We start from the raw sequence: 27,532 nt of genomic DNA on the forward strand, positions 1-27,532 counted from the left end.
TTGTAGGGCTGTCGGGGGAATGTTAATTCACACAGAGGACGGTCGTTTTGCCCTCCACGTGTCCCTGAGCCGTGGGGACGAGATGCTGACTCAGGGTGGGCCATCTCACCCACGGGTGATCTATGTTAATGTGATACGTGTATGTGAAGGAGTGCCACCTGACTTTTTGCTCAGCTGTCTACGGCTCGAAGGACGCGGGCGTCTTTCTTCCTACTGATTCTATCATTTGCTGCCGTAATGCAAACACAATGGATAGCAGTCATCAGCGCGCAATCCGGCGAGCTCTCAAGACAGCTGCGTCACATCAGTATAAGTTAAAAAAGACAAGCAGCCTGTCAGCCCGGCAGTTCCTCTGCTTTCACGTCTTCTCTCTGAACGCTGTGTGAAAAAAGGTGTTTTTTTCAAAACCTCTTTTATCACCCTTTGGTTCAAAGATGTGTTTTTATTTACATCTAACACCGCACAGACGCAGTACTCGGTTGATTCCCGAGTGTGAGCGCTTGCCTGATATAGCAACAAAGAGAAGGCAGCATATAATAATAGCCATATGAAATGTCACAACAGTCCTTCATGCATGAGGTAGTGGCTTCTGACACATTGTGACACTCGGGCACTGTTTCCAGCTGAAAACATCTTTGAGTTCACAGACTGGCAACAAAATCCACTGCCCTGTGTGCCGTATGACAGTATTTATAGTAAATGGGTTCTTTGTAACTGAAAAGAGTGCAGGGACTCTTCGGTTGAGGGATGTTGTGCATTTGAGCTGCAGTCGCTCACATTTCATCCGCTCTGCCCGGACCACGCCAATGACAAGAAGTCTGTGGCCCGAGGCTCAGCGCGTCCTTTTTATCACCATCAAATCAGCCTGCCCGAATGTCAGCGCGTCATCTCTGGCCGGCATGGCGGCGACGCCAGGCCAAATCATCATCTTGCACTCAGACGCAGCCATTTAGCCATCAGTGTGTGTCAGGCAGCCAGTGGCGTGAAGCCCGGCGTGCAAGATGGCTCGTCGGCACACGCAGCCTTCCCCGACTACGAGCCTGCGCCGGGCGTAGTCAATTTGGCTGATCCACAGCAGTGTGGGTAAGGACGCCAGCTGTTGGAAGCACACTGCATATTTCATTACAGCAGCAGTTTTTTTTTCTCTCCTCCTTTGTGATTAATTAAAACACATGATTAAAATCAATATCCCATAATTTGGCCAAGTGCATCAATGCAGAATTAAAGTGTTTAAAAGAAAGTTTGCTGAATGTTGAGAAATGAACAGGGGACTCTCTCCTCTCTCTTCTCTTCCAGAGGACCCAACCCAAATTGGAAAAGGCATCTCTCTCATCACAGTGCTGGACATAAACGACAATGCCCCGGTGTTCGCCATAGACTACGAAACCCTCCTCTGTGAAAACGCCATGCCGGGACAGGTAAGACCCAGCAAAGCCGCTGCAGCTGGTCCAACTTCCACTTCTTTTTCTCTCTCCCCGCTCGCTTGAAGTTTGACTCACAAAGACAGCCTGCTGACTCTCAAAGCCATTAAAACCCTTTCTTGTTCCTCAAAACAAGTCCACTGTGCACATATCCGCTTCACAGCTCGAGGTCATTCCAGGGAGACGGCATCATTAGTATGAGACACATCCTTAAGATTTAATAGCACGTATTGTAGGTGTTATCGTTCATTAGAGAAGTTACTCTCATTCCGCACTGTCAAAGCCGGCTAAATTAATGACAGTGCTTGACTCTGCCTGTGGTCTTAATCCACAATAATATCGCGGCCTAATGTGATATCTCATGCTGGGATGGAGTGGTGCTCTTATGCGGTCTGACTTGCTGTTCTGGAGACCGCTGTAATTAGACGATCACCACGGAGGCACTGGGGCAGAAAATGCATCCCAGTATCAAACAAAAGGGAGACCCTGGGAGATTTCAGGGATAGGAGGTTTGATCGAGGAAAAGATGCAGGAAGAAAGAAGCTGTGGCCGTGCATCGCATTTTCCCTGTTTAGCATTTGGCCTCATTGTTGCTAAATGACTTCTGTGTCTGCGCCGGCGATCCGTCTGGTCTTGGCATTTGGAAAATACAATCAGAGGCGAAGGGTAACGGAGGCGTGCAGACCTGAAAACGTACAATTGATCAGAATGATGCATTGTATTGGAAATGGCTATTAGGCCCTTTTAAATATGTTATTTGCATTCATATTTCGGAGTTGTTTGTCATCGTGCTCACGGGAGGGTGAACTAAAATAGCAAATGGTTTCATTTAGGAAAACGGAGAGACTATTTTTCACGTGTGCATTTGCTTTTTCTCCGTGAGCACGATGCTTGACCATGTAGTGGCTCTTTACTCAGCGAGGTCATGGCGAGCCTGACAGGTGAAGTTTTCTGGCGTTTTGAGGTGTTTTTGTGTTTGTCTCGTATTTGTTTCGTTGAATCTTAACATAAAATCCAACCTACCTTGAGGCCTTTTGAGATGTTGCTAGATTTGAATTTAATTAATCAGATTTTAGCCTCAGGGTGGAAAGTATTTGCTGGAATAAACATCGCCTCTATATTCAACGCCTTCATTATTGAAGAATGCATTCTACCGCAGCTGAATGTCTATTTTTGGTTAATGATGCTGCCACTTATCCTGAGATGATCGTTGTTGCTCAGTGATATCAAATTTAGAGCAACCGAAGCAACTATCCCCCATCAATATACCCTGACTTTCAAATGCAACACATGATTTGTACATTTCTTCCCTCTAGCACCTGATAAATTATGGCACAAAGCCTATGACAATACTGAAACAAAGTCGTTCCCCAACAATCAAACCGGCCCCCAGGACATAGCAACAGCCGTGGCCCATGACAGCATCATCAGCAGGAAAAAGGTACGGCAAATCTGTAATTACTCAGCTGTGGCCGACAGATTGCTTACTCAATACCAGTGATAGCTGAGCTGTGAGGTCCCCCCTAGGTGTAGCTAGGAGCTACTCTGCTGTAAAGCGAGGAGCTGCCGGTGACGGAGGCCGCCGTCCTCGTCCGCCCGGCGAGCAGACATGCTGCATTCAAATTCTGTCCGTACTCTGTTAAAGCGCCGCGGCCACAAAATGAGCTGCTATATAGCTGGAAGCTAGTTTCAACATGCTAATAGTCGAGACGCTGTCAGCATTTTAAAGTGGTGCGTGTTTGTGGTTGTGTGTGGAAGCGTTTTCCTCTCCTGCCTGAATCAATGATGAATTTAGGGACTTTAGTTCACACTTTTGCAAAAGCATCTGAATGCAGACGTTTACTTAGATTTGGTAGTTATTTAGCTAATTAGCAGGTTAGTTTGCTTGTAACTTGACCTTTTTCAAACAATGGGCATGTAAATGCGAGGTTGAAGCCCAATACACACACACACACACACACACACATACACACACACTCTTCTTGTGTGTGTCTTTTGCATCAAATTTGTTGATTTGCCAAAGGGATGGCGGAAATTTCCCATCATGCCGTGCTGGACTGAGTAGTTTGTTAAGTTTATTCTCCAAAATGCAAATATTACTTTGTGATATTAGTGTTTCTACATTAGTATTTGTAATGTGTGTGTTCAGAACGTGATGCTTTATGTCGGTAACTGTCATTTTTGTGGTGAGAAGTGAGGCGGCTGGTACTTTTCATGACCATTTTTAAGTTCTTGTTTCCTCTATTGAATATTGGTAAAGGGTTGATATCGTTAGCTGCTGAACACTTAATAGATGGCAGCGATGTGTTACACAATCTTAATTGCAAGAATATGACCAGAATCTTGTTAGCAACATGTTTTTTTACTGAATTACCAGGGAAAAGTATTTATTAGTATTATTAGTGTAGTAAAAAATGTGAATTTATTACACATGAAATTCTTGTTTGCGCATGTGATTTCTCACGTTTCAGCTGTGGAATATGTGGAAATCACATGTGCAGGTATCATGCAAAAACATAACGTGAGATAACCAAAAACATTCCCACTTTTCAGTTCACATGAAAAATATGAATTTGTGATAAATTCACAAGCTTTGCCGTCTCCTTCGCTTCATTGTTGGATTCAACGAGGTGCTTTCCCCCTTTTTTTTTGTTTTTCACTAATTCCAATTTCTATTCAATCCCATTCAAATAAAGCCTTCTGCTTAGGCAAAGCTGAAGTGTACCAGTGGGATTGCACCTCCAGACTGAATAATGGAGGCAGGCAAAATGGAAATTTCATGATGAAATTTACACCCAAAAACACATACAGAGCAAAGGGAAGGAGAGAGGCTGACATTTGAATGCAAAACCCTGTTTGAATTACAACGAGGTGTCGGCTGTCTGTTAGCAGACAGACTGGGTGGACTCGTAACCTGTCAGATGTGCGCTGCACCACCCCCCTGATTCCTAATTAATTAAAATGCTCCTGTTGTGCACTGTATGTCCGGCCGTAGCAGTGAACAGTTGGCTGTACCGACTGCTCTGCCTCCCTGTAAAGCTTTGTTAAAACTCTTAGGCCGCCCACTGGCTGTCACGCCCATCGGCTTATTCACAGCTGAGACAAAGATGAAATAATAACATTTGCCAGTTGGGGCCAGGGTTGACTCTGTGGCTCCGTAGCACAGATTAACAGGGAGTGCAGGGATGGAATAACCTGCCATTTTTCAGGCCTAATTAAGGCCGTCTCGTGGCTCTGGCTCTCTCCAGAGATGCCACTTGTTACGGATCATCGGTGCGTCTGTCTTCTGCCATAATATTAATTGATATTATGATGGGGTGGAGGGGGCAGAGGCAGTGGGGATGGTGGGGGTGGCAGGGGGTCACGTTGTACGATCACTTCAGTGTAACCATTACATACATGAGTGGACTTGGCATTCTGCTGCCCCCAATCTGCTCCCCTGCCCCTCCCTGCACTCCCACAGCATCCCAGACGAGGCTCGGCGTCCTCCAGAGATTTCTCAATGTTTAGCAGTCAAGAACTGAGGTTTTCAAACTGCGAGTCGTGCAAAGTCCTCTGCGCCAGATCGCCGCAATGTGCGTCAAAAATACTCCTTCTCTGACTCATACCTCCGACGAATGTGAACACAGACGTAACACACTTAACTTTAAATGCAGTGTGACTCACACTACCCCAGGATCACCGTCTCCAATGTCAGAACTTGCCTGAGAATCGTCACGTTTTTAGGTTTTCTCCAGTATCAGAGCAATCCAGTGACAGCTGTCTGTTCATCCATGGGTACACTGCAAACAGGAGCTGCTAATAGGAAGTTCGGCATAAATTATGCCAGTTTCCCAAAAATCTAAGGCTCAAAAGACTCAGCTTTAAGTTGTAGCCCACAGCTAACTCCATGGCAACAATACACTTCTTGTTTGCATTCCCCAAAGCATTGAAGGAACTATAGTTCCCAAACTTAGAGCAGTAAGTAGCAGTTGTCTGGATTTCATGTGAGGGGGGGACCATGGTGTCAGGCTTTGAAAACTCTGGATTTCTTTTTTTTTAATCCCCAGATCAAAAATAACGCACTTACAGCTTCTTAACTACTGCCTCGACTGTCACATCAATCACATAAACAACAAAAAATGTCTTCGCACCTCCAGTCTTCATGTAAATTATCAGTTTATTCTAGGTGTTGCATCAAGGTGGGGTCGAAAACAGATATGTCAAGGCGCAAGGAAGGCGGAAAAACATCAACGTGTGGCAGCATGCTGTCGGTTCTATAAAAAGACAGAACATGGAGCAAATTTAATCTTGGATCTCACCGGGAGATCACTTTAACATCGGCAGTTCTGGCTTGTCGGGATCATGTCAGCAAACACACTCGTGTCAAGACGAATCTCAGCACATGATTCAGATAATCGATGTGGACTGAGCGAACAGGCTGAGAGAGAAATGAAAAGAGATTGAAAGATGACATTTGTTGAATGCTACCCATTGATTGCCATTAGAATGTATCTGTATTGGTATCTGTGTGTGTGTGTGTGTGTGAGCTGACGGCGGGGAGGGATGTATGAGCGGATGCTGGTAACTCACGGGTGTTACATGTGGGTGATGTTTGGGGCGCCGATGTCAAAGGAAGCTGTGGCGTAGCAGTGCGGACTGAGGGGTGTTAAAACAGCAGGACCGCCGCTGCTTCAACACAACCCCCGGTGACAGCTGTCTCGTCACCATGGCAATGAGTACCACCTATTTGATGCGATGCTTATTTATACTCCTGGTTTCAAGTGGCCTGCTTGATCTTATCGCATGACTCATCTGGCGGACTATCTGGTATTTACACTTTTAGGACAATATAACGAGGCTTTGCTCGGTGTAGCCATGTCTCACCAGCTCACAGTACTTTCCTCATTACAGGGGCCACGTTGCTAAGAGAGGGTGTGGCACACTCAAAGCAGCACAGATGCTTTGTGTCGGAGGTGCAGTGAATTCTGGTCATTGTAGTTCACAAGCATTCTTCGGCTGTTTGGGAGAACCCTGATTGTTTGAGCTGCACACCGGTGAGAAGAGGCACATTTTAGTTGTCAGGATGTTATTTGTGGAATTACTGCAAGGGCTGTGTTAGTATGTGGTCTGTGAAGGTTCAGCTCAACGATCCGCTGTGTGGAGAAATGTGCATCCAGATTACAAGACTAAAGCCTTCAATGAAATGACCAGTTATTGATTATAGCTCATATCCAGAGAAATCGGTGTAACACCTGAAATTGATACAATTTTTCTAACAAGATTCTTTCATTTAACCTAATTTGCTCAAGTGCGCATTAGAAAAATTCAAAATTTTCTGTTTTAGGACAGGAAATATCCAATTAAAGACAAAATAAGCACTGCTAACAGTGTTTTTAATGCTACCTTTAGATACTTGACACTTTTTCATGCTACGCGCTCATGTTAGTTGATGTCACTGCAAGTGTTGAGATACGATATCCAACCCTTTTAATAAGATCCACCAAACTGCACGTGGCATTAGTGTTACATAAAGTTCTTCAGTACTTTCAGTTTGAAACTGATCAAACGCAAAAACTGCAGAACATTAATAATTGGGTTTTGCCATAATTAGACTGCTAATGCGAAGTGTTTGTCAGGTGTGACCTATGCGGCTGATAATGCCTGCGCCTGCAAACTGCATCACCTCATTAAAAGAAGTATAGTCACTTTTTGATTCTTAGTCGATGACAGCGAGGTGATGTGTGAGATTAGCTCTGTCACCTCTGCTGTAGTTTAAGTCTGCAAAAAGTTCTGCTCTGCTGGGCTGTTTTTGCTCCATTTTCACTCACTTTATCACTTACTATCTTAAGTGGGCATCTTGTGTATTTTCATTTCCTGGATAAAGTTGGTTACTCGGGCATGTCGCCATTGTTGGTGCTACTATTTGTTACTGGACAGTGGTTTCTAACCTGTGGGTCAGGACTTCCCACGGGGGTCGCAACATGATCTCAGGTTTAGATTAACACAGCAATGAGGTGGAAAAAATGTGTTTGATGCACCGAATGCTGTATTTCATCCAGAATTTGTTCTAACTTTTGCTTTTTTGTGATTTGCAAACCAGTGAGTATTCCGTTAAATAGAGTAAAACATTTTAAAAACGCCACAAATCTGAGGGATATACATCAAGATTGTTGTTAATGTCGCGAAATTAATAGACAGTGCTTCGTTTTAGGTCAAAAATGTTGAGAATCGCTGTTTTAGGACACTGTTTACACCCAAAAGAATTCTCTGTACTGTCTGTCCAAAGGTTTCCAGCACCCTGACATCCTTTTATTCAGGATTAAAGTTTATAGTTGACTGCCGGGCACTGCGTGTTGACCGTCCACATCATTTCCGCAGTACCGCTGAATGTGTACGTGTATATGTGTGTCTATGTCTATTGTTCGCACACTCCTCCTCCTCCTCTGAAGCGACAAATAGAGACCTTTGTCCTTTTATATCCTTTTTGATCTGACGTGCAGCCATGTGTAAACTCAAAAAAACCTTTAATTCTGTGATTCATAGGCCTCCTCAGTCTTGCCTTGCGACAGCCACCAGTCTGCTGCTGCTGTTAATGTCTCTCAGCAAGAATTTATGCCTCCATCCCTGCCTCTCTCCTCCTGTCTGCTACTCAACCCATTAGAGAATTCCCCACCAAAGGTTCTCTGGAACGCCTTGCATCAGAGCCACACTAATGAAAGGCATTATACATTACAAAGTGTTTGATTTAAGGATGATTTACAGTCCTTTCGCTCCGCAGTGAGGAATGGAAACCTTCCTAGAGATAAGCTCCGAATCCATCTGCAATATTCAAAAGGACATCAAAGGTTTCAAATTGTGTATAGGCGGTGTAAGAACCACAAAGAAAGGTTTCTATCTGATGTGAAATTTCCATAACAGAGTGAGAGGCTTGTGAGTTATTATGATCCCCGAATCAATGGCAGCTTTCATGATATGCAGCCGAGCATGCACACACTGCATGTTTAGGTGCGCAGTTGTTGCATCTACCTGTCACCGATCTGGGTCTGACACAAACATCACTCCTGTCTGTGTACACACAGATATCCCAGATGTTCTTCAACTAGAGCAGATAACCTTTTTTTTTGCATTTCTGCCTCCCACATTAATTTCCCTTGCGCTGCAATACCAAGCCGTAAACAAAAAAAAAGCATACTTTGTGATTACTTTTGCTGATGAAAGAGCAACTATTTTAATTTTGTTTAGAAACAGAGTAAAATATTCATGGATTTTCACCCCGCCTGCCAGATTTAATAATTGGCAGGATGTCGTTTACCACCTACACCAACCCCTAATACCTGACAGCTTGTAACCAGCAGCATTTAATCACAGCTGACAACTGATAATCCATGTCTCAGCACTGATGGATCATTGGCTTTTTTTTTTCTTCGTCTTCTTCCTCGCCCTTTTTATTTTTTATTATTTTAATTTTGTTTTTGTCTTGATGTTAGACGCAGAGCTGTTTGGGGCTGGGAGATGTGATAATTTAGTGTGAATTGCTTTTAAGAATCCCTTGGATCCTGTCCACGGGTGTGAGTTGTCACAGGGTTGAGTTTTTAGATTGCCTACAAAGGATTCAGGAGGCTTGATCTAAATTTATAAGGACACTGCTGCAGTAACACCCACTTTGATGGCCGTCGTGGTGGCTATCATTTGTCGTCCATATGGCATGTCTGCGTGTGATATGCTTCTCCTGTACGGCATGTACTGAGTGAGAGTCTTCCTTTCTTGCAGCAGCAACGTGATGCTGCAAATAAGGTGCTGGAATTAAAGCTTGCTGTGTTTTCTCTGCAAAGAGATTTTCAGATACCATGTTTGTACGAATAAAAAAATCATTGCAGTTCACGCTAGTGGGTGTAAATAAATTGGTTTATTTGCTAATTTGATTTCCTGCATTATTTATAGTTGTCAGCACTGCTATATAATAAAGGGAGTAAGAATCTGTTTAGTCTTGAGTTCGGAGGCAAAATAAAGCAGACCGAAACAAATAGAATTCACTTGTCTTGCTCCCAGATGTGAATGCTTGTCTTGCATCGCCTCAAGCAAGAGCAGGTCTTAACATGACTCATTTTCATATTTGTAATAATGAAGTAGGAAGGTCCGCCTGCATGACATACACATTTAGTTTGAACAACATCTGCGTGACAGTCAGTGGACTGACCTGATTATATGGTGGTTGATGTAGGCAGACACATCTGACTGAGCTTTGGATATTAGTGTAAGAACAATGTGTGCTATATTCATTAACCCTTTGATGCTCTTTTGAGCTGTGACAGTTTGTACTGAACCTTGACTGAACCATCTCTGGCACTTGGTTGACGTATGAAGCCGTTTTCGGAACCGGCGCTTTTCAGGGGACTTGGATTTTCGGGATTTTATTTATTTCTTTTAGTTTACTTTTAGAGGACTGGCTGAATAGAAGGATGTGAACTAGTGTCCTCCAAACCGTCTGATGACATTGTAAAAATAAAAAACCATGCTCTGTTGGATGATAGAAAAGTGCATTAACGGTGAAGGTAGTTTCTTACAAAAACTGAAAACTGCCATGGACATTTGCTCATAACTATTGTCATGTATGATAAATCTGTTATTCACTGTGCATTTGTTGAACTTTTTAAATCAGTATGTTTTTTCAATGAGAATACACTAATGTGGTAAATGTAGAGTAGTACCGTAATGTTGGTAGCAATGACTCAATAAAGCCAAAATTACACATTATAACAGTTGTGGAAATTTACATAACTGCGTTCACTGGAGGTGGTGCAGCTCCTGCCTTAATTGTGTGTCCAAATTGAAGTGTATAGGAAATACCTACAAGTAAACAAGCCAGCCGTGGCTTATAGAAAACCACAAAACTGCTGTGCTGATGGGACACCACACAGATGAGCCTGAACTGCAAATTATATCATTTTTTGTTCATTTTATATCACTGTTGTTTCAAAATGTTTGATGTTTGTAAGTAAAATGCTTTATTTCTTGGGTTTTTCATATGGCTCTTGTCCATAAAAAGAGATGTGCAACTATAAAATGTCTTTAATTTCACAAAAATTGAGAATAATTAATGCAATTTGCTAAAAATCTACTTTTACTGTAGTTGGACATCACTACTGTCTCTGCATGTTGTCCATAAAATGATATCTCAGCTGCTGCTCGAGGCTCATAATTTCAAAACTCTGTGGTCAGTTGGAAAAATGTTTTTGCTGTTAGTGCCCAAAGGAAGTACAAAATGCAAGGAAAAAATCCATAATTTATTTTTTTTCCATTGGATGTTATGGTCTAGGTGCTGGGACTGGACAAAGAAACTACTTCCCAAAAGAAGAAACTTCATCCCTAAGAGGGTGCCAAGCTCTTGCCAAATAAGCACTTACTGTATACCAGGAGATAAATGACACAAAACCACAGCCAAACATAATAAAACAAATCTTTTCCATCAATCAGAATCGAGTTGTCTCCAGTCTTGAGTTCACTCGCACTGCTGCTTGGCTTTTTAAGAAAGATTTACGCCTCTATGAATTTATGACAGAGTGAAAAGTGATGAATATACAAAGGCTTGACAACAATGCTCTCCTTAAACTGATACCAAAGCTCTTACCGCGTGTTCCCATTAAACAATTTGCGGCTCGAGTTAACGCCTAATCAGCCAGTGAGATCAGCAAGGTAACTAATGTTGTTTGTCTCGTTGGTGTTCCCGTTGTCCTCAGGTGATCCAGACCATCAGCGCGGTGGATAAGGACGAACCCCTGAGCGGCCACCGCTTTTATTTCTCCCTGGATGCACCTGTTGCCGGCAACCTCAACTTCACTCTGCGAGATAACAAAGGTGCAACAGCCGCCTCTGGTTTTACCGATGTTTTCTGATTGTCTGTGGTTTAACTTTTATTTAATTTTCTATCTGGTAAAAATCTGCAACTTCAGGGTATCTGCAGGTCTTAGTACTGACTTCTGTTTCCCCCAAAACAGCCTTAGAAGGTATTAACAAGTTTTCAATTTAAAAAGCCTTTAATGTTTATTCTGGCCTACTGTTTGATGTATGATTGGGAGCTATCGGGAGACGTTATGCACCTAAACTGAAGGTGGAGTACCAATCCATTCCATCAGACCTGTGGCAACCACTGTCTACATACTACTGCCAGGTACAGTAGCTAAGAAGCTAACTGTGTCATAATGGGAAGGTGTCAATCTTAGCAAAAAAGTCCCAATCCTTCACTGGCTAATACATCTGCCCATTTTCTGCTGCTTGTCCAGGTCAGGTCACATTAAATTAAAAGGAAGGTCATAAAACGAGTCAGCTGCCCAAATAAACACTGAAAAACGTTTTTTTCTTGCTTTAATCGTTGCTTCTGGTCATACTGGTCACTAAAAAGACTTATTCCGCAGTGTATTTGCTGGATTTGTCTAACTAAGACTGCTGAAGCTTCATATTAACTTCAGATAAACTTCTCTCTTAATGGCCAGTGTGAAAGGGAGGAATGATTACAGCAAGAAAAGGCTGTTTCAGTGTTCGAATAATGGACTGTTGCTTCTGATGTCTTGAAAAACTGAACTTATCCTTTAATCATAACATCATTAGGATAATATAACATTAGAATTGATTGGTATAAACTGTTGGGAAGAATGAACAAAAAATGGCATAATAATTATAATTCTGGGCCTTATCGTCCCCACTGGTTTTCCTTTATACTTTCAAACTGGACAGTATTGTGAAAGTTATCAAACTGCATTCTATGTGGTCTTAGAGAGTCTTAAATTAAACTTGAACAACTCTGCAGAAACCCTGAAGTCAGTCACCAATTTAAAGTTAAATGTCTGCGTCCTTGTCAAAGCTCCAAGTGTCAGATCAACCCTGTTGCATACAGCTGCTAAATCAAAAACTCCCTTGAGAAAATTGCCGGTGGCCTTCGGAGTGTGTTAAAAGTGTTGGTCAAGTTAGGTACGGTCTATTTGCTGCTTTTGAATTGAGCCTTGCAGCAATGCAATTGACACTTTGGCCATTGCTCACTCCAGCTCTCTATATCTGCCCTCTATCTGGACACAATCTACTCTGCAATCTGACTCGGGAGAAGAAGCACGGAGTAACTGGCGCCTCCCGGCCTGCCCAGCCGAGCCAAATGAAACCATAATTCTGCCATGACAATGCCCTGACTTCCTGTTTTTTGTAATTGTTCATCAAAACTGGATGCAAAAACAAACCTCTCTGCTGCAACTGGAGCACATCTGAGATAACTCAATTTGTGCTCCGACCCACTATACCACAGCCTTGTTCTGCTCTGTGCATCTCTGCATACTATATCACAGAATAACTTTAACCTTAGCACACAGGCTGGAACCTGTCTTTGTACCCCTATGATTTGCTCACCACCTACACGCAAACCAGTGGGCGAATGAACAAAATTAGCTTCTCCTACAGGAAAACTTAAGTGTTCATTTGCATATAGCTTTAAAGACACGAGAATTGCGCCTGAGTACATCATCAGTTGCTTACATGAGCCCCCGCTGTGTTTAGAACATGTGCGGAGCTGACACACTCGGCGAGGTAATTCCCTGTGTTGAGTGCTTTGTTCAAGGCTGCCGTGTTGCATTTCAGAGGTAGCAGCAGCAGCCAGGTTGTGCCACAGTAATCCATGTGAGTGCAGGCCCGAGAGTGGTACATGATGTTTCGGCTAACCTCTCAGCAGATTACAAGCAACTTGGCTGGAAGACGGTTTTTGATATCTTTGTTGAAAAAAGGGAGCACACGGAGTTTACCTTGGTTTCACTATGTTGAGTACGTGCATCAACATTATTATCAGACATGAAAGTAAATACTGGACAGCTCTGCAAAAACTCATTCATTTAATTCCAACATTTTCAAAACGATTCCTCTCTGCAATACTGGTACATGGGAATAACAATATGGTAAAGCCGCGGACAGACAAACAGACAAAGTTAGCGGCCAGCTGCTGAACATAGTGGAGCATTTAGCAGCTAAAGAGCCAGATATTTCCCCCAGGAGTTGACGAACCAGAGCTAAAAGGAGAGTGAATATTGGACTTGCATTGGTCAGTTGTTGTCTGAAAAAAGAGAAGAAAAATCATTTCCTTTCTTGTACTCTTGTACCTGATATACTTTACCTTGATGGCAGGAGCTTGTCTTATACAACATGTATTAACATAGACATGCCCTATACTGTATAGTTATTTTCAGGATAGGTTGGTTATTCAGTAATGCCATTTTTTTGTATGTAAGAGGTACATAATACTATCTACACAATAAGAAAGGTATTATGCAATTTCAAATTGTTGTATTTTTTCTTACCTGATGAGCCAAATGGTTTGTTAGGCGGAACCATCTGGGAAGTCGTCCATGGAAATTGTTTGGAAAAGGGCAAGCACTTAGGTGATTGGATGAACCATCTGTCCATCATAGGCTAACTTCAACCAATCAGATCAGCTAAAAGTGAACCTCTTGCCGAAGCCAGTTGGGAGAAAACATCTTTTTCCATTGACAAAACTCTTCAGTGCTGTTCTTCCTTCAGTGATGCAGTCAGCATCTGGGCTAACCTCTTTAGGAGCTACTGTTCGCGCTGTCGTCACACCTAAACTGTTTTGCACAAAGCTGCCAGTACTTCCTCAGAGGATGCTGATTAGTCCAAACCACTGTGCTTTGCAACATGGTTGTGGCTTGTGGGAAGGGTGGGAGGCTAGTGTAAGGGAACAGGAGTAATTGCAGGGCAGTGATTGGACCCGAACTCTGGTCTTACACCACCTCCACGCCTTTACTTTCCACTCTGCTGCTTCATTCCTTCAGATACTGGGCTTGTTTATGGGGAAGGCTTTTCCTGTTTTAATATGACAATGCCCATAAGCACAAACCTAGCTCCTTAAAATAATGGTTTTCCCCGGTTGCTCTAGTAGGTCAGGGATCAGGTCAGGGATTAGGTCAGAGCCAGTCTCCCTGTCCAATACGTTTGGGATAAACTGGAACACTTCGAGCTAGAGCTTATCGCCCTGCATCAGTGCCTGACCTCACTAATGGTCTTATAAGCTGAATGTGAGCAAATCTCTAAAAACCGGGTTCCTCTATCGTGTGGAGAGCCTGAAACCAGAAGAGTGGAGGCTGATACAGCATCTCATGGTTTTGGAATTAATTATTTAGCAGTCACATCAGATGCGTACAGACTTTTGCAATGTGGCTTAATGTCTTATTTTTACTTGTATGTGTCCCCTGAGGACAAACGTTAAGGACACAGCTAAATATTTTGCATTTTCTACCAGAGCATATTTATTGAACAATTTGTGTTTAATTTCCTACCCATCACAGATGTTACCAACCCAGCTGTGTGTTTTTCTTCACCCATGAGATTATTTTGTTGATTTCACTAATGCGGCATTTACAAGAGAGCCCATCTCCATATTATTTGTACCTTGTTCTAAAACTCTGAGAGCAAAGCAAAGAGGAATCTTAATATTACCCAGAAAAACAAAGGAGTTGTCCATCAAGGCGAAATCTACATTTCAATTGTGACTGCTCAGTTTGAAAGTGCTTTTCAGTCTATTGAAATAGTTGTCAGGAAATGGCTTTTTTAGCTGCTGTAATGGCATATTATTCTCCTATGACTGCCTCTCTCGCTCTCTCTCTCTCATAAGCTGAGATTTCATATATGATTTTATCATCAAACCAAAGCTGTTATTAGCCAACAGGTGGTCAAGATCAGGGAGCGACGCCACAGTGTGTCATATAATGAATTGTGCTAATGAAACCATCTGCTGGCATTGCTGATTTTAATACTGTAAAATCATTTCAAACTGCACAACCAATGCACAGCAGTCATTACAGGATAGAAGGTAAGCCTCTTGCTAGTCATATACATGCAGATCGCTGTTCACTTGAAGCCAATAAACTTGATTTGCACAATAAATGCAGCTTTACAGGCTTTTTCTTACAAATCGGTACGATGTATGTTTCAACTGTGTTTTGCAGACAACACGGCGTCCGTACTGACGAAGCGAGGGGGTTTCAGGAGACGGGAGCAACCTGTGTATCGGCTGCCTGTGCTGATAGTAGACAGTGGAAGTCCTGCCCTCAGCAGCACGAACACGCTCTCAGTGCGGGTGTGCGACTGCGACTCTGACGGCGTGGCCTTGTCTTGTGGAGCCGTGGCCTACACTGCGACCGGCCTCAGCACCGGCGCCCTCCTGGCTATTTTAGGCTGCATCATCACACTTCTGGGTAAGATCATGTGTGACCTCGGTGTCAGAGACGAAAGTCCATCTAACAACTAGTGGAAGAGGTTGGTGTGAAGCTCACTATTCCCTGACCGATATGAAGACATTTGAACTGGGGGGCTGTTTACAATTCATCGTGGTGTTGCTTGCCTCCTGGCAGTGGTGGAAGAAATGTTTAGATCCTTTACTTAAGTAAAAAAAAACACAAAACCACAATGTAAAAATACTCGATTACAAGTAAAAGTATGAATCATCTGCAAAAAGGTATGCAAAGTAACTGATATTAAGTTGATTTTTGCATGTCAATAGTAGCGAAAGCTGTGAAACGTGTGTAGTGGAGCAATAAGTACATGATTTCTCTGTGAAATTTAGTGGAGTAGATGCATAAAGTAATGGTAAAACTACCCAGAATTGTACTTAGTGATGTTCAACCACTGCTCAATGACTTATTCTAGCAAAAGCGCCATGTCCTCAGATCTCAGCAATTAAGTAAGAGCTAAAAGAAAATGACCTTAGCTCACTATAAGACCTTCATTTTCACTGGATATCAATGCAGCTGCAGCACATGAGTAGATGGCAGCAGCACCTAATCAGAAAATCATCCAAAAGCAGACAGAAAGATAGCTGCAGTGCTAGCTTTCCAACAACAGAGCAGGAAAACTATATATTTGCACTGAAATGCGTCGTTGTGTCCAAGTCAATTAGCCGTAATGGCTAATATGACAGATGACCCAACACCCAATCGCTGTATGCCAGAAAGCAGCAGCAGAAAGCGCAACATAAACACTGCTGTGAGTCCACAAAGCTGTCTTGAAACTCCCGTCGTTGGACTGTTTGCACGTGAGCTTAGGAGGGACCAGCAGCAGAGTTACAGATAGTAAGCAAATGAGCGCTGCAGAATCACACATCAGAGACTGTATGAAAATGATTAGTGTGGGGAGAGGAGACTGAATGTGATATTTCATTTGATAAAAAGCATCACTAATAGTTTATTTGGCCTTGTCTTTGAGTTAGAATGAAAATAACCCTCCCTTCCACTATGTTAAAAAAATGATAAGCTAATAACAGACACCACAAAATGCTGAATTATTCCAGCCGCGTTCTATTATTTAAAATTACTGAATTAAAAAATCTGAATGAAATAAGATGATGTTTCAGCTTGATATGCACAAGATCAGTCTGACTGTCGCATAGCCAGCCACGTTGTAGATGTTACTTCAAAGAGTGTACAAATCCGAGATGAGGACATTTCAAAAGACCCTCCTACTACCTTCTTTTCAGCGTGAGCAAAAAGATCCAAAAAGTCCCTCAGCACATCAAGACCGGGCAGGGCATCGACAGCTTCGGGTTCAGGTTGTGAGCCTGAACTACCTGGCGGGCTCCGTTTGTTTGTCAAGGTGCAGCAGGAATATATTTAAGATAACAACCTGTGCAGTTCAGATTTAAGTTCAGATTTAAGTGGAGGTAACGTAGACGTACAGTGCCGCACTACAAAACACTGCTTACCTCAGTATTTACAACCCACTCAGGCTCATCTGCGCTGTTCTGTATTCTTCAGGCAGTTGAATGTGTGAGAGGAGCTTTGCTAAAACACAGTTGCATCTTGAGGTCTTGCAAATGTCAAACCTGGGGGGAGTTATCTTCCCCTCATATTTCCTCTTTGGTAAATACATGTGACCTCTGCTCCTCCAGCTCTGAATAGCAGCCTGGATGTTTACAAGTAAAATACTGTTACTGAAATCCTGCCAACAGGATCAATTACCTGGAGTCGCTATACTGGTTTTTGGGGGAATTTTTGGAGTACCTGTAGTATTGAGTGTTTCTGGAGCATTCAGATAGTAAAATTAATTATGTGGGTTGTTCACAGCCACCCAAGACTGTTACCTTTAATTTGTATAAAAGGTTAAATTGTCTGTCCAGACTCTGAGAAATGAAAGAGAATAAGATTATTTGTCCACTTATTTGGCATTACTGTATATTCAACATACACCCCTGGTCTTTAACAATGATTTAATGTGTGCACCTCAGTATTAACACTTTATGTTTAAGTCTCAGGAAGCTATTTAAAACCTTCTGTTGGCAGCCGTGATTGTGTGTCAGAAATGTGACAGTGCTCCTCCTGCCTTTGAGCACGCTAAGCTACAAAATAAAGCGTAATGACGTGCGTTTCCATTGAGAGAAAGCGGTGCCTGAAGGCAGCCCGAGTCAGTGATGAGATTTCCGATTTTAGATCATTTCCTCATCTGCAGGGACTCTCGTGACGGCTTCCCCGACATCCGTTTCAGTGTATTTTACAAGCTTAATTCTGAAATTTCATGAAGGTCATAGGATAATGACTGTATAGCTTTTCAAGGACATCCGCTCCCCTGCTTCTGTTTTCCAGTGTTAATGCCATATGTTGGGATGTTAGTGAAGACGCTTGTAAATGAGAATTCATTAACATAACCTTAAAGATATTGCAGCACTGAGCCATCACCTCCGAGCTGCATTATTACTCATAAAATCCACAGACAAAGCGTTGCCACATCAGGGGAGAGTCACAGTTTAACGCTTTGGTGAGCTTCATTGAAAGGATCTAAACAGCATATACAATAACTGAAACGAGTCCTTCCACGGGGTCAAACTTTGCTTTTTATTCCAGTCCCCTTGAAGTTTGCCTTCTTTTTATTGCAACAGAATACTTTTTAGTGATGAATGAAAACTTCAAAAGAGCAACAGGGGGAAATACGTTACAACCCTGAACCCGGCATTGCTAATGAAAGCTGGCTCTATTCTGTGCAGCATGGCCTCAGGCCACAGGCTTAGAACTAATGGCCTCCAGTTTAATATACCTCCAAGTTGCCTTGTCCCTGTGTTTGTGTGAGTGTGTGTGTGTCCTTAGCTGTCCCCATCAGTCTGTTTTGCTCAATTGGATCAGCCTCTTTCCTTCTTTTCTCTGTTTCCTCTTTGTGCATATTCTCTCCCCCTCTCACAGCCCCTCCTTCTTACCTTCTATTAACACCCCATGCGCGACCGCTCTGCCCGATCCTTTATTCTGATCTTCCTTGATGGTCTTCCATCAAGACCTCTTTCAATCTCCTGGGTAGCAATTGAGGCTGTGATTGCGCGTGATTGTATTGTTTAGGATGAGACACGAACCAGAATAAGACCCGAGCTGGCGTCTCGCTGCTGCTGTCGTCCTCAGGAGCTGTCAGTCTTAAATCTGCCGCTTTTTTTCCTTCGCCTTCCTCCCTCCATCAATCTCCTCGCGTTCTCATCAGGTGAGAGGAACGCACACCCCTGCCAGCAACACACTGATTCCAGTCATCTGTCGTCATGACTGAGTCTAATAACTACAATGCGTGGTGCGTGTGGAGAGCTCTTCAGAGTGCCTCTCTGCTCGTCTCCGGATCCATCAGTTGTGTCTGAGAAGTTCAGTCACAACAGCTGATACAAAGTGTGCAGTTTCCCCCCGCCTGCCTTTAAAGCACACGGAGCTGCATGTGCAGTGGCTTTGGCTCTACGCACTCATAAGCTAAGTGGTCATTAATCATAGGTTGATATTTTTAGATTTAATTACTGAGCTTGTCCTTTACTCCTTGCAGCAATATTCCTAAAAATGCCCGAGCACAAGTATGTTTTTTTTTTGTAAATGTCATTTAAAACCTTTTTTTTAATGATACAGTCACTTTTGGATGGAACACCCAAACTAGTGAGACGATCATTATCTTGTTAAGATCCAGAGCCTTTTTTTATACCAGTGCAGGTCAGGTATTGCTCAATCCTCCAGAGGGCCAATTAGGACATTACGTAGCACTCTGATTCTCCAGACAGTTATTTCTGTCTTATCAGACTCATTCTATAAATCTTCACATCTATTCATCTTGTTCTCCTGTGTTAGCTTTGTGTGTCTCTATTTATTTGTCTGCATTCAGACAGCGGACAATTCTTCTTTTTCTAATCTTTAGGCTCGACTGTGCACGCTGTACCCTGCGAATGGCTGCATCAGGTTTGTGTGTTTAACATCAGAAGAGTGTTTGCTATCACTGGTTGACATGCTAAAAATAAAAAGAGGGAGGAAAGGCAAATCAGCCCTTTTTTTTTAACCAAGCAAGTCAATTAAGAGCAGATTAATGACAGCCTGGCAAAGGCTAAAAAGACCTCTTGTGAGGGAATTGGGATAAAAAATGCTAACAGCTTGCAGAAGGACACATGGAACAAAATAAAAACAGAAATGTGAATTCAGTGAAGAAGCACGCAAAAGGTGGACAGATACACAGTAAACAGTCTGACAGAAAACATCAGCAATAACAAAGAAAGCATAAAAGCTGCTTGAACTGTAGCAAACACAGAACAGCACTGATAAAGAATAAAATGCAGAAGTTTTTAGTGGAGGTTTTGTGAGTCTCTGTGCCCTTTGCCGAATGTTGCAGTGTCCTCCGTGCAGGAGAGTGATATCTGTTATGTTGATGAGGAAGCATCGTCTTGCTTCTAGACTCATTAATTTTCTCTCTTCAGTGCTCGGGTTAGAATTTAAAGTCAGGGTGTTGTTATTATTGCGTTTTCAAAATAGTAGTCACCAGAGGCGAAACGATTGGCAGTCATTCAGAAAATTATTCAGCGACTATTTTCATAATCGATTGTTTAATCAAACCAAACAGCGCAAGTCATTTAAAACAGGTGTGATGTGTGTTCTCCCTCTGTTTCAGTTCAGGTTGATCTATGGATTTTTTTTTTTTTTTGGTAGACCACAAATGAGGGCATGACAATTGTCCAGAAAACCAATGATCAAAACAGACACTCTCTGGCAAAATTTTTCGAGTAATTAAAGGCAGATTTGGACACATTCCGAATGTGGGCCTTGAAACTTCAATTAGAGCCTATAAAGAGAGCAGGGTTTCTAGCCTAAGTGCCAGTGACTTCAGTTTAGCTTTATCTATGTGCCTCTGCTCCAGTGACAAGTAGCTCTATTTTTTCCTAGTTGAGCGAGGATAGCAATATAGAGTTGAGCATCGTCAGCGTAACTGTGAAAAAGTCAAGGGGCAGCATTTAAAGAAAGAAAAGGACTGAATCTAGGATCGAGCCTTGTGGTTTGCCACAACTGATAACATATTTCTTAAAGGAGGAAAAATTGGTCTACGCAAACCACTTAAGAACAGTACCAGGGAGGCCCACACACTTATGTGGTCTGTCGATGAGAATATTGTGGTTTCCGAGCTGCAATGGGGCCGAAAACCTGACTGAAATTTTTTCAAAAAGGCACTTTGCGCTAAGAAAATCCTTAAACTGCTTCAAAACTAGTTTCTCTGAAATCTTGCAGAAAAACTGAACATTAAAATTGGACTTATGAAGACTGAAGGGTTGTTTTTCTTTAGGAGGGGTTTGACCACAGCAGTCTGAAGGGTGACTGGAAAAATACCTGTTAAGAATAGTTAATTAAAACTTGAATCTCATCTGAAGGATGTGGGGATGGGATGAAGAGAGCAAGTGGGGGGCTTAGCTGTGATACAACCTTCATGAGCATTTCATCGTCAACCAGGGTTGCCTCACATAATGATGCCTGTGGTATCACTTTGGCTCAATAATGTAAGTTTAAGTCATTTATGATCCAAAAAGGTCAAATATTTCTTGGTTCCAGCCTCTTAAATGTCAAGATTACCTTCTTTTCACTGTTTTATATCAATGTAAAGTATCTTAAAGCTTTGGGCTGTTGGTCAGACAAACAAAAAGCAATTTGTGGACATCCTGTTGGGCACCGTGAACATTCTTCACTATTTCCTGACATTTCATAAACCTAACCATTAATTGATTTGCAGCCCTAGTAGCTACAAACTGATTTAGAAGTCGGGGCAAATGTGGATCTGAGAGCTGTAAGCCTGTTCAAAATGTTGAAGCTGAGATTTTAACTGAATTTTAAATCAACCATAACATATGGTCAAGAACTGATTAATAAACAAACAAAATCCAATTATTTGTTTATTATTTATTTTCTCAGTGCACTAGAATATGTGGGCAAGGTGTATTTAGGAGAGGAATTTAAATCAGATCCTTCAGACTTGATTTGATCAGTCAAACGGGGCAGAGGTGGTCACGGAGCCCTGGAGGACTGTTGGTCTCCATTCACAGAAATGAATAAATCATACTTTATTTTGGAAATGTAAACAAAGCCTGCGACGACTGAAACAACTTAACACACAACCCCTACTATGAGCTCGCTCTGCTAGCTAGAGTTCATTAAACACATGAGACATTACAGTTTTACAGAAAAGACAAGGTGTTTGATATATAAGTAGTATCTACTTAGCCTATAATGAGAAATATGTGAACGGGGTACAAGATTGGAACTTTATTTCACTGTATCATTAAGCAAATATGCTAAAGGCCAAGAGTTGTAGCATCTGCTTTATTGTCTTTGTATAGTGCTGCTAACTTGCTGTTCCCATCATGGAGTTAACATGTATTATACCATGGTCTGGGTGAGTACTCGATTCTGATTGGCTGCAGGGTGTCCGTTAAAAAGTGTTATAGGACACCTATAAAAGAAGTTCCGGTCATATAGCCTGATTGTTCTAAATTATTGCGCTGGCTCAAACACTAGTTGGTAACCGTGGCAACAGAAACTCAGAACATACCTTAACATGGACATCAACTTTGAGAGCTACACTGCCGCTACTCTTCATGACATTTTGCGACTGTTTTATGCGTCTGTCCAGTCGACTCAGGAAGGAGGAGAAAACAGTGTTGCCAGTTTTAGGAGTTTGAGAGCCGGCTTTAATCGACACTTTAGAAACGTCAACATCATTAGCGACACTGTGTTCAAGGGCATTAATGCTGTTTTTAAGGCGGTACTGAAGCGTTACAGGAAGAGTGGGAAAGACACCAGCTTCCACCATCCTCGTATCCCTGAGTCGGACCTTGAGATAATCAGATGTTCATCTGCGCTCAGTCAGAAAGGTGTGGTTTGACATCCAGCTGTGTTTGGCTCGGCGTGGCAGGGAGGGGAACCGTGAGCTGACCATGACATCTTTCAGCATCCAGACAGACGAGGATGGCGTTGAATACGTCAGCCTAGCGCATAATCCTGACTTGCTTGATGCCCATTTAATGATCAGAGTGAGGCTATTTCTTGCAATTAAAACGATTTAGGAAACTATCTGTTTTACTTTGATTCTTTGAGACAACCAGACAACAACATTAAGGTATTCATAATTGATTTAATATTTATTTTTTTCGTAAGTGACCATGGTATAAGCGGGATAATGCCCAACCGACGCGAACGCCTCCGCATCATCCATTAATTTCTGATAATGGACACCTCGTAGGGCATTATCCCTTACATAAAACTTACACATATCAACCGTATTTGTTCTACCCAAGCAGAAAAGTGTTTGAGAAAAAAGTGGTTTGAGTCTTCCTCAAATAAGTCCCATAATTTATATTAATGTTTTGCACATCATGTAAAAATATTCTGTCTGGCTTTGTGTACAAGTTGGCCCTGAAAAATATCACATGCTGTTTTTATATTTGCAGCAGATACTGAACAGCTGGTCCCATCAAATCAAGCTTTTAATCAGAACCTAAAACGTGGCAGCATGCTCTGTCCAGCCAGACGAAGAGTTTTAAATGGTTTCACAGGAACAATTGATTCGACATTGTACTCTACACAATCAGTTGACAGTGATAGTTCGATTCAGAATGCTTTGCTGTCTAATTGAGGACATCCGTTAGCTATTTAGTGTAGCTGAGGGATACAGCAATGTGTTGTGGGGCATCCTGTTAGCAACCACTTCCTGCTTCAAGCCCCCCTGAAAACAGAAGTATTTCTTATAGCATTACATAGTCGTGACTAAGTAGGCAACAGTCAAAGTTCAATAAATTAAAGTTTAGAAATCATAAGTACAGTTTATTATGAATTAAACAGTGAAAAGATGATCTGACTGACGTAGGCCTGGCAACCTAAGCAACTACCAAACAACAAAATCCTGATTGGTGCATGGAAATATGTGATGTAACAGACCGTTCTTTCAACTAACTCTAATGCAAATCCAAAAACAGCAATATTAAACACTCAGAACAAGGTGACGTAGTATTAGAGCAACGAAGGATGTGTATTGAGGAGGTCGAGGTGGATGGATGGGGTTTGTGTCCCGTTTAAAAGTAGAAGTCATTTCACTTACGTACACAAGTGAACTTGCATATACATATTACACATCCATATCCATATATGTATGAGTTTTGATGCCTAGACATGACCAACAACTGTGACTGTTTTGCAATTTAACATCGTGTTAGTAAGACTTTCTGACATAAAGGCTTTTTGCAGGCGTTTCATACACATGCTCAGTGGTACCTTCTGTATGAGAGGCGTGATAAAATATATCAGTATTTGACAACCTGGGAATGTGAAAGGGTTGGACATCACTCCCACTACAAGCCAGTTAGAAGAGCTCAAAAATCCCTCATAACCAAAACTTTTTAGACTTTTGCATTCATGTAGGGTCTAAGTACGAAAGTTGGTTTTCAGCACCTTTAAGCATTTGGGAAGGATGTTTTACGTCTCACAAAAGAATGACCCTCCTACAAACGTAAATCCTCCTTTTGCTGCAGAGTGACATCCCGCTTGGAAAACCGCACTGCAGAACAGAAACATATCGAGTGTGTGGGTGACAAAATGAGTGAATAATCAGTCGCAGGTACACCAGAATCACACAGCACGTGGGGAAAAAAAAAACTCTGATGAGAAAAGTGCATTCAATGATGCATGCTGGTAAGAAAGGGGCAGCACAGAAAACTCACCTTGTTCAGTATCGATTGTGCGGGGTAGATCATTTTAACAATTCAATTACAGCAAAAGCCTTTGTAGCACTAAATTGATCTCTGTTTTTCATTCGGTGTACATCATCAGAAATGTGTTATGAAGAGAGGGGCTCCTGCAGCATCATGGTTGCACGTTTACTCAACCGTCTGGACTGGAAATCATTTCTTACAGGACCCTTGGTACCTGACACTGACTATTTGTATTCTCGGCCATCTACCTGCTCATCCTAGTAGGGCGTGATTGGATGTTGGCTCGCTTCCAGTGTGTGACGCATCGTAGCTGCCTTCTAGGCATTAAGCCCTAAAGAGCTTTGCTGGAAAGCGCTGAGAATATTCTATTTCAATGTGCCACTTTGTAATTCACTTTGGAGAAGCCCTACTGAATCGAACAGAATTTAGAATGACTCGAGTTCCTCAAATCAGAGGAAACAATCTTCCACAGGAATGTTTGCCGTTCTGTCTTAAAGCACTAAAAAAGTGTCACGGATATTAGTAGAGGATATTAGACTGGAGGGACCATTCCAAGTATTTCACAAAAACTGCACTAGTGCTGCTGTTATAGGGTACCAGCAGTCACCACATATCCAACAGAGAGCTGCCCATTCATCTCCTGCAGCCTTTCCACGCGACACTTTTCTCTCTTCCATCTCTTCCATTTGCTCCCTTATTAGAGGGTGTGAAGTGGTGTTTGAATTTGGTTCCTGGGCCTCTTCCACTGCTGCCTGCAGTAGCTCGACGCAGAGAAGGAAAAGAAATATGGGCCCGTGGAACGATATTTCACTGGCACCAGCTTGACATTGATGGATAGAGGATCATTAGACATTTGCCAGTTTGCTTGGGCGTAGAGTTATTTTCAGCAATAATGTATGGGAGAGGGAACAGGGGTTGGAGGAGGGCTCCTGGTAGGATCTCAGAGGGCCACGGATTTCAGTGTGGTGGAGTCTTGAAGTCTTGAAGCAAAATGCAGGTGGTGGAAACCATAGCGGGGCAAAACATATTACATTCCAGGTTTAGTTTTGTAAGATGATTGTATTCATAGTTCCTGACCTTTTTTGTCAGATGTTCCCCCGTCGCCCTGCAAGATCGAATCCCCTTCACTGACACCACAAGTCATTTTCAAATGTATTCATTTAAACAGGATCTTGTTTAACGCTGTCGCTTTTGTAAAAGAAGTGGATATTGTTAGCCTAATATTTCCACACACCTGAAGTGTTGATGCTGGAGTGGTTTGCATTTGTACCGCTAACCTTTGAAGGCTGGAACAGCTGTTATAACCTTTAACTTATTATTTTTGTTAATGATATCAAGTGCTTTTTTATTACTTTTAGCTATAGCTATGTTTTATTTCATTATTAATAGCATCTTTTCAACCATTTATTACTTGTACTATTTATCCAGTGATTGTAGTTTGCAACATCAGTTGTTTATCCACGATCTTTAGCTATTTCAACTGTTTATTCAGTAGTTTTAGTTAGCAATTTAAACTGTTGGTCCAATACTTAATATAATACTGTGAGTGTGTATGTGTGTATGTGCTGAACACACACTCACACACACTATAACCGCTACTTGGCCTAACCTTTACCTTAACCTGAACCCAAGTCTTCACCCTAAAATTTTATCATTTACATTATGGGGACTTGTGTTTTTTTGTGTTTTGCCCCCATAACGAGTGGAGAGTGTGTACACAGATTTATGTCTACACACACGCACACACACACATGTATATTTAGTTGAGCTAGCCTACTCTACAGTCCCTCCATGTACCCCCTGGAAGCTGCAGGAGTACCCCCTGTGGAACTCGTTCTGGTTGGTAATCACTGTCATAGCGTATTCAGCTCCTCTAAAAGCCGCACATCTCTTCAGCTGACTGGCACAGAGAATATGCACATTGTCAGTCGGCGCTGACTTAGGCGTCTCTCCCTGTCTCTGCAGTGATGGTTCTGCTAATTGTGACGATGCGTCGGAGGAGGAAGGAGCCCTTGATCCTTGAGGAGGAGAGGGACATCAGAGAGAACATCGTCCGTTACGATGACGAGGGCGGGGGAGAGGAGGACACGGAGGCCTTCGACATGGTTACCCTCCGCAACCTGAACGTCATCAGAGACCCCAACGTGCGGCGAGATGTCACACCGGACACCCCCACCTTCTTTCATTACCCATCGGCCACCCGCCCGTCTTATAAATCCCTGCCGGACAACGTGGTGTTTCGAGAGTTTATTTGGGAGCGGCTTAAGGATGCTGACGTGGACCCTTCGGCTCCCCCGTATGACTCTCTGCAGACATACGCTTTTGAAGGCAGCGGCTCCGTAGCGGAGTCGCTAAGCTCTCTGGAGTCACTAAGTACAGACTCAGATCAGAACTATGACTATCTGAGCAACTGGGGACCTCGCTTCAAAAAGCTGGCCGACCTGTATGGCAACAGTGACGGCGCCAGCGTCTTCTCATAGCCCCTAAATGTCTCTCTTAGCATTTGCTGGACTTTTAAAAAAACAGAAAAAAAAACAACAGAAAAAAAAGAGTAATTTATTGTCAGAGAAAATGATTTTGTCTGCCTTAGTGCACTGGAGGAAAAGATTCAAAGACAACACAAGAGAGATTGAAAGAAAAACACTTTGACTTCAAAGGTTTTCAGTTTGTTTACCTCCTTGTATGGATTTTCAAAAGCGCGCCATGGCGAGTTTTGACACAGACTTCAAAAAGTGGCTTGACTAAGGAGGAAACCTTGTGTGCAAAAGACATTAAAGGTTTCAGATTTTGGGCTCTGCTCCAACCACTGACTGCAGAATGCATACATGTTGGAGCATTTTTACAGCGAGGCACCTGTCCTTTCATTCCAGCGATGGGCACGGGCCCAGCACTCTTGCTTTGATGCATTCCTTTGCTATCTTTGTGCTAAAAAAAAACCCATAACGTTTCTCATGAAATGCTTTGTCCCTGGCGGCTAATCAGTAGTCACTTGACTGTTCATATGAAATTTGACAACTATTTCTATGGGGTATTTTTTTTTCTTTTTTTTTTCTTTTTCTTCTTCTTTTTTTTGAGGGGTTGGGGGGGCAGGGTGAGGAAATGTTGTTCACAAACATTTAAATGA

General features: G+C 42.4%; 1 protein-coding gene across 2 annotated transcripts in view; it reads left to right on the forward strand.

The window, feature by feature from the left end:
- The window catches only part of LOC121623743 (cadherin-7-like), a 98,549-nt gene extending 71,661 nt beyond the window's left edge, over positions 1-26,888 (forward strand). The window contains exons 8-12 of one of the 2 annotated variants that reach the window (XM_041961166.1): positions 1,297-1,418; positions 11,141-11,266; positions 12,734-12,773; positions 15,398-15,646; positions 26,374-26,888. In XM_041961166.1, the coding sequence (XP_041817100.1) occupies positions 1,297-1,418; positions 11,141-11,266; positions 12,734-12,773; positions 15,398-15,646; positions 26,374-26,888 (1,052 nt within the window). The remainder of the gene's footprint in view (positions 1-1,296; positions 1,419-11,140; positions 11,267-12,733; positions 12,774-15,397; positions 15,647-26,373) is intronic. The other variant, XM_041961167.1, reaches the window with a different exon arrangement.
- The last annotated feature ends 644 nt before the right edge of the window (positions 26,889-27,532 follow it).

Source organism: Chelmon rostratus, chromosome 20 (assembly GCF_017976325.1).
Source record: "Chelmon rostratus isolate fCheRos1 chromosome 20, fCheRos1.pri, whole genome shotgun sequence".
In the NCBI taxonomy this organism is placed as follows: domain Eukaryota; kingdom Metazoa; phylum Chordata; class Actinopteri; order Chaetodontiformes; family Chaetodontidae; genus Chelmon; species Chelmon rostratus.